General features: G+C 44.8%; 1 protein-coding gene across 3 annotated transcripts in view; it reads left to right on the top strand.

Annotated features, from left to right (window-relative positions):
- SEPSECS (Sep (O-phosphoserine) tRNA:Sec (selenocysteine) tRNA synthase) overlaps positions 1-3,884 on the top strand; it is a 1,182,953-nt gene extending 1,179,069 nt beyond the window's left edge. For 2 of the 3 annotated variants that reach the window (XM_069631867.1, XM_069631866.1), the window contains exon 11: positions 2,113-3,884. In XM_069631867.1, the coding sequence (XP_069487968.1) occupies positions 2,113-2,434 (322 nt within the window). In that variant the 3' untranslated portion in view covers positions 2,435-3,884. The remainder of the gene's footprint in view (positions 1-2,112) is intronic. The other variant, XM_069631868.1, reaches the window with a different exon arrangement.
- The last annotated feature ends 3,927 nt before the right edge of the window (positions 3,885-7,811 follow it).

Raw genomic sequence — 7,811 nt, forward strand, 5'->3', positions numbered from 1 at the left:
TATGTGGAGGTTAGATTTGTAGAACGGTATGTACCAGCTCTTTGTTCCTCAATGGTTATACATGGTCACTGGTTAATTCTGGAAACCTAGGAGCTGCTTTTAGCTCCTGCTTATCCAACCTTAATTTCGAGGACTATTGTTACCCATTATGCTTGTTGCTGTTTTTCCCGTTTTTGGCAAGGGGGACCTTACGGGGATTGAGGCTTAAGGGAACAACTGCCTTTTTTGATGTGTATGCGTTCAAGACAATTTATTTGTGAGTGTGTGTGTTTGTTGATTTGCTGTGGCAAGAAATGTACATGCAAAAGTAGAAAATTAGCATTAACAGAGCCAACAGATTTGGCTTGTGTGAAAAGGTTTTCTTTGTTGGTATTATAGGCATGGAATTTGCATGCCAATGCCTCCTGATGTGCCTAATGTTACAATTGCATGGCCAAGTTATTCTTTAAGCAATAATCACGTTCCATGGGTGGGGGAGGTTAATTAATGCCATTAGCATACCGGGTTGCCAATCCGTGGTCCTGATAGCCATGTCTTTTGTATGAACGAACAGGGTGCCTTGCGGCAACACGTTCGTTCATACAAAAATCTGATGCAAGATTACCGTTGTGCTTTCCTTGGCGGCCACAGAAAAATGGACCAGCGGCGGGGATGCTGCCACTGCTGCTGCTGAAGGCATCAGGTAAGTGGGAGTGGGCAGGGACGGGAATTTGAACGGGGAAATGGTAGTTTGGGGAAGCAGCTGTTGGGTTGCTTGGAACGCTGGATTGGATCAGTAGATTCAGTCTGCGATCCGAGCAACCTTATTGGTTGCTTACCCACCCCTGGTGCTAATATTTATTTGGTCGTGCCACAGTATGTTCACATGGTCACCCCTCACTAAAGCTATTGTCATCATACAGTAAGGTACTTGCATCATTGCCATGTACTCTGACAAATGGTTACATATTGCCATTAAACAACAACTCGCACAAATTACTAGGTATTTTAATATCGTTGCCTTATACTTGCATCAATAGTAATAATGTGGTGCTTTTTATAGAGCTTCATGCAGGTGGGCCAGTTCTAAGCTCTGCAATAATTAGTGTTCCTTATCCACTGATGATACTTGTTTCATCGCCTGCAGATGGGGGATGGCCTTAGCGGACCAAGTCAGGCGTATAAACTTGTCGCATTGCATCATCCCATTACTGAAATGAAATGTTTGCACATGAGCTAGCCATCCAGCATGCAAATATTTTCAAGAGGTTATCATTATATGCCCAGGTGTTCACACCATTAGGTAGCTATTGCCATCATGTGTCTAGTCGTACAATTTTCTAGATATTGCATTCTGTACTCTCACTATATAGCAGATGCTATTCATTTAATGGGAAGTGAAATACTTTAAGAAAATTACACCTTACACAAATACCTTCCATATATGGCAGATTTTGCTATTAAATGGTCATGCACTCAGACCATTTGGTAAGTATATTTATAATCAGGGTCGTGCATCACACAGCAACATGGCTGCTTCACCTCATAACCGTCCTACTTCTCTTGTCTCCAACCCCACTCCCCAAAGCGTGTGAAGCAGATTCAAAGCACTCTTTGTAGCTTACTTAATATAGCTGGGAAATTCCCCCTTTTCCCCACCACCTAACTTAACCTTTCTTTTGCTCCCTTCTTCCCTTCGAGCATTTGAAACGGCCTCTGGGCCCTCGGTTTGCCAAATTTTGGCACTTGCTACACTTTCAGTTGAGAGTGAAATTGTTGGAAAATTACACACCACTAACAGTGCTTAATGAAAATGAATTTTAGTGCATGTTGTCTACATAATTCTAAGTACAAGCCAGTAAGAGGTTATTTAAATTGCAAGGATTTAATAATGGTGGAGATGGTGGGCAGTGCGTCGTATCAGCAGAGGAGCAAAGTGACAGGGGCATATTCTAGTGTTTCGTCATGGGCATAATATTGTCTAGAAATTTCCCTGAGCCCTAACTCAATGGTGAGCCGTACATTTCCGTAAAGAGACTGTTTGCACCTTTTCAAATGCTATAGCAGTACAAAAGTTATCTTTTCCAAATGGGCATCTTTCTACAATATTAATCTCTCCTTTTCCCCCAACAGAGTTGTGCCTCGTGTGTCAGTGCAAACTGTGAGTGGCTACACGTTCACTGGCTTTATGTCTCATTCAAACCACTATCCTTGCTCGTACCTCAATGCCGCGTCAGCCATCGGAATGAAAAAACTTGACGTGGATTTATTCATAAAAAGACTGGACAAGTGCCTGAGAGCACTTAAAAAGCAGAAAAATTCCGGAGTAAATGTGTCTGAAAGTGAAAATGCTAATTGTACTACAAAATTGCACATGGGGGAATTATCTGAAAGGCTACAAGATGTTTTACCAGCGGAAACCTCTGAAGTACTCCCATCTATTGAAACCGTGTAACATCTATGTGTTGTAGGCCACTCAAGTGCATTGTTTAAGAAAATTGACCTTTGCAAATCAACAGTGATTAATGGACTGCATCGTTTGAACCAGAGGCCGGACATAATGTGTGGCAGAGAGTTGCTTTTACTTTCACGTCATCGATTTAAATCTCATCAATGGTCATAGTCAAATGAGTTGGTGGTCTCCTTGAAAATGGTAATACAAATAACATTACAATGGTGGGTCTCAGAAAAAAAGTCATGTATTGAGCAACCTGTGATCATTACCTTCTGAACCATTTAACCAGGGTGATGGCAAACCAGCAATGTTCTCAATATGGAACCATTCACAAGCGCTAACATTCACCCCTAAATTAACACAAGAAACTAGAAATGCAAAATCCTGTCTGAGAATTTCTTTTCATGTTTCTCAAATCAAGTACATTATTATCGTCTGAAAAGATTTCAGCAATCTGCTTGTCAGTTCGTCTCGCTCACATCTGCTTTCCATAATTAATGTCACATGCTAAAAGAAATGCGTTCCTTTCAGTTGTGTGTACTGGCATTTACTTTGCTCGACTAATTTCCTTCAAGGTTTGACCCGCTTTAAATGAAAGGGGAGTCTATGATGGAATCACCGTTCAGAACCGAAGCATCAGACTTTGCTCTTGTCCAAAGGAGCCTACAATGATGCTGAGAATAGATCTCTGTCATTGGCATTCAACTCATGATGAGGCACCCAGACCGTTTCGTAGGCACCAAAACTTTGAGGCCCTCAAATGGGAGCCAGGGTTTGCACGGTCTCTGAATGCCATGGAGCCAAGGAAATCAAAACAACGGTGTACATGCAAGTTGTATAATTTAGGCATGGCTCTTAGAACAAATCAAAAGCAACTGCATATTTAGGATTGAATATCCACACAAAACAATGCAAATATACACTATATGAGCGATTTATCATGTTAACCAAATCTATCCACCAGCCAACCATGAGCTGCAATGGCTGAATTGGGTCCATTGAAAAGATTTCCTGGGATTATACCCATCAGCATGGTCTGATAGCAAAGACCCATTTGTTCCCGTTTGAAATTGGAACGTTGCATAATCCAAACTCCACCAGACTGACACACTGGCAGCCTTGTGTATGACTTTTATTGTGAAGAAGAGATCATTTTGATTTAAAAGTGCAACATTGTAGGGGGTAGCCAATTGTGGTTACCCTTATGCATCAGTGGTCCTGAAACCTGCTTCACTGTATCGACACAGCATGCTGGTGAAATTTTACACTTATTTCGGTGAGTAATCGTTTTTTGTAAGCAGGACGCGTAATAAGGGTTTTCCAGAGTCAATTATAGTTTTAATGTCTGAGTATGCTCTTCTCTATGCTAGAGATTGATGATGCCTTTTGTACATGCACCTTGACCAAACTGAAAGACTTAACGACCACCCTAATAAAACATCTAAAAGCATACAGTAGTTTCTTATTGCTCTCTGACTCGCATTAGGTTATGTGTTGGTGCTAGGTTCCCCAAGAGCCAAGGTCTGCAAAGTAGAACGTGGCTCCAACATTTATAAACAATTTACACGATTGTACCAGAGGCTATAATATTTGTTTCTTCCTGTGAGAGTTTGAGCATTGATGGAATGCGTGGCTTATGAAATACACCTGCAGTTGTATTTAATAGTGAAATAAACACACTTCTTAACGGCACAAGAACTCTGGGATCTCGGTTTAGTTGTGATTCTCTGATCCTATTGGTGTGTAGTGGCTTATGATGGTGGGTGAATTTCATTATTTCCTGTGAGAAGATTTTGGGGCTTGTGGGAGAGAACAGAGTAGACCTCTGGGTGAAATGAGCAGGGATTCTAGCCCATGCCGAAACCAATGCCTGACCGATGCCTTACACTGCCTGTATGGGCTCTGCCCTCGATGGGCAAATGTCTCGGCAGGCCACTGATCTTAGCATCTGAGCATGTTAGAGAGGGGTTTGAGACATCTCTCAGCCTATCAACCAACATACTAGGTGAAACGGATGACTAAAGAATCTCAAATGTTAAGCTGCCCTTCCCATGAACCCTACGCTCTTGCCTCTTATAAGCCTAAATTATGGTAATGTCTGAGTTTCCACACTGTTCCTTTCCCTCATCTGCCAACATTCAGATGCTGATTTTGTTACTCATAGAGTACAATATATCTATGAGAGGGAGGGAGAGAGAGAGAGAGAGAGGGAGGGAGAGTGAGTGAGTGAGAGAGAGAGATTGATTGATTGATCTGGGAGCTATAGAAATGTTAACCGTCTACAAATGGGTAGGGTTGCATGTTTTTTGCAGTATAAGGGTTAAATATTGCTAACCGACTCCCCTCTAAGATCCCCTACCACTTTAACACTATGCACACAAAGACCACCACAGGTGGTGACCCCAGACCTAGCTTTTATCACATAAATACTAACTGAGCCACAACTAAGCTCTCCCATTTAGCCTGCTTGCAATCTCCTACATCAGCCACTTATCGGCCTGATAAAACCTTCCTTGTGGATAACAAACTCCCATGTTTCTTCTGCCAAACAACTCAGAGAAAGCTGATTGGCACTAAGGAACCAAATGCTTTCAAATGCACCTATCAACAACACAGGTTTCACACCTGCCTTTCCCACTGTCCCACTAATCAAACCCACCCACTTTTTCTCTTAAAGAGCCAACGCAGCGAGGCCACCAATAGTGGCAGATGGGTGCAATTGACGACCATTTACATTACATTATTGTCAGTTGCTCAGTAGATTACTGATTTTTTTTCTTTTCCAAGGCTAGTGTGAGAAACCTGATGGTATTCTCCGACCTACTCCCTCAGGATCTTCTATTCAGGTGGCTGGGGAAGGGCCATCGCTTTTGGATCCTGACCCTGGGGGTTGACAAGCGAGTGAGGATCAGCTGAGTGTAGGGTCACGAGGGATTGGGAGGAGGATACCCAGGGGCGAGACATGGCATCCCTCCAGTCCCAATAACACCCCAGCCTACTCTCCCTCAGCCTTCATAGGGTATTTTCAATCACGCCCCATCTCCCCATCCCCATTTCCAACAAATGACAAGGAGGAGGCAACTAAGAGCAGTAAAGATCACCCATGGAATCAACATGGGGAAAGTAAGGGAAACCTACTGTAGAAAGAAAACTCAAGTTGTCCCACGAATAGTGGGGCATGGTCAGGCATTTAATAATCACTCACACCTGACTCCACTTGACTGTTTTTGCAACCATACAAGGTGTGGTTTTTCACAAGAAGGGGAGCGAGCTGGGGATGCTGTCAGGACCCGAGAAGACGAGGAGCAGAGAGCAGCAGGAGTAAAAGCGTGGAGGAGAATAGCGTGCCAAGATGCTGGCCCAGTGTTTGTGAGGGGCTGCAACGTTACTAGAGAACCGTGCCTCCAAGGAGCCGGAGTAAGGCAGCCTGCATCCTGCTGGTGGTGTTTGGAAAAATGCTTGTTCCCTTGTGACGTGTGGTGGTCCGAAGGGTGTCTAAGAGGCAGGTGGTGAGACCCTGACCTCAACCCTGTGCATACAGAGGAACAGCTTGTCAACGCGACGCTATCTGGTAATAAAGAGAGAGGGAGATCCGCAGCATGCATTTGACTGAAGCTTAGTGGGAGAAAGACAGTTTTATTGCGGCACAGAGCAGAAAGTTTGAAAGTGCTCAAAGGACAGAAAGCCTAAGAAATAAACACGCAAAGAAAAATTGAAGGAAGATACGGGGCGCTAGCGGCATGGAAGAAAAGAAATAAAGGTGTGTGAAGAGTTTAAAGAGGGCAACACGTGTACAATGAAGAGAAGTGCAAAGCGTACACAGTAAAGAGGACAGTGTTAAGCGTGCAGGAAGCACGAGAAAGAAACTGACAAGTGCACGGTGAACAAACGAAACAGCAAAGGGAAGGTGCAAATGTGCATGAGCAACAAGCCAAAGAAAACAAGAAGGGTTGCAGGAAGCATCCGAAGGTGAAAGGATTAAAAAGAGCAAGGAATAAAGAGAAGGGTAACGGGTCAGAGTGGTCGCATGTAGGAGGAGCAAAGAGCTAGGCGGTTTAAAAAGTATGATTGTACCCTACAAGTGAGTATGTGTGGAAGAACTGTGTTTAAAAGGAAAGATACAGAATTCCAAGATGGTGGCCGGCGGAGGAGGACGTGTGTGAGCGTCTCTCACCACCAGGCCGTAACTAAATTGAAAAATCAAGATACGTGGAGCAAATACCGTCACAACTCCTCCACACAGAAGGTGAGGAAAGGATCAGGAACCCCCACCCAGCGACAAAGAATATGAGGCGGCGTAGCACAAAGGGAACAACCCCTCCGATGTGAAACGCCCGCGAACGTGGCCACAGGGACCGAAAGGCCAGCACAGTGGGGGGAGCAGGAGCCCGCCAGAGGTGAGGCTGAAATACGGAAGACAAAGGACGGCGGGAGGCGTAGCAGAGACATTCGCTAGTAGACCCGGAACAGGCAGGAAAGCAACCCAGCCGACCCCACATAACACTGGATCACTCGGCAGACAATCTCGCAGGAAGCAAAGCCGGAGGCGGGGAGAGGAGATGCCAACCCTCCACCCGTTGTGTGGGAACTGAACACGGCTACCAGTGAGTATACTGAGGCAAAGGAAGGAGGCGGGGGAGAGAAGCAACAATGATAGGGCCCCGAACAGAAGAAAAGTACAACCCCACAGAAGGACAAGACTCAGCGGGGGTATCAGGACAGAATAGCCAGGAGGAGTGGGAGGCGGTGTGAAGGGGAAAAGAGCTCTGAGACCCCAGCAGGGGGAACCCAAGCAAAAGCTTCAATATGGATCCAATAAAAGCTGGGGCAAACAGGAGCAGAGCATCTTAGGGGCAAAGGTCATAAAGAGGCAGGGGAAGCAGATTATGACAATGAAAACCCTCCCTAGAATTAGAAAGAAGGCTGAGAAGGGAAACACTAACTGGGGACACCACAGAATAACAGCCCTAGCAACGAGAGCAAAAGAAGGGAACCACTCCCAGCATAGAAGGGGTACATCGGAAGAGGCTCCAACAGCACCCACATGTTGTTAGACAAAGGCGAAGGCAGCGTCGATAACCCAACAAAGCCCCCAAGGAAGACGAGAACCAAGTATTGATATTTTCTTTATATCGCGCTCGTACACTAGTGTTTCAGAGCGCGACAAGGAAGAGGAACAGGGGAGAACAAAAACAACAATCTTGCTAGACCCAGTGACATTGAGAACGTGCAAGTGCATGGGAGAGGGAAAGGGGGGAAAAGTGCATGAAGGGGGGGAGTTGAAAGTGCAGAGCAAAGGAGACACAGATAAATAATAAATAATAATAATAAAGACACCAAACCGTGGTAGTGCAACCAGCAAGTGGCAACTGCTGGG

The sequence above is a fragment of the Ambystoma mexicanum genome, chromosome 6q, assembly GCF_040938575.1.
Source record: "Ambystoma mexicanum isolate Mex_15411 chromosome 6q, UKY_AmexF1_1, whole genome shotgun sequence".
Lineage (NCBI taxonomy): Eukaryota > Metazoa > Chordata > Amphibia > Caudata > Ambystomatidae > Ambystoma > Ambystoma mexicanum.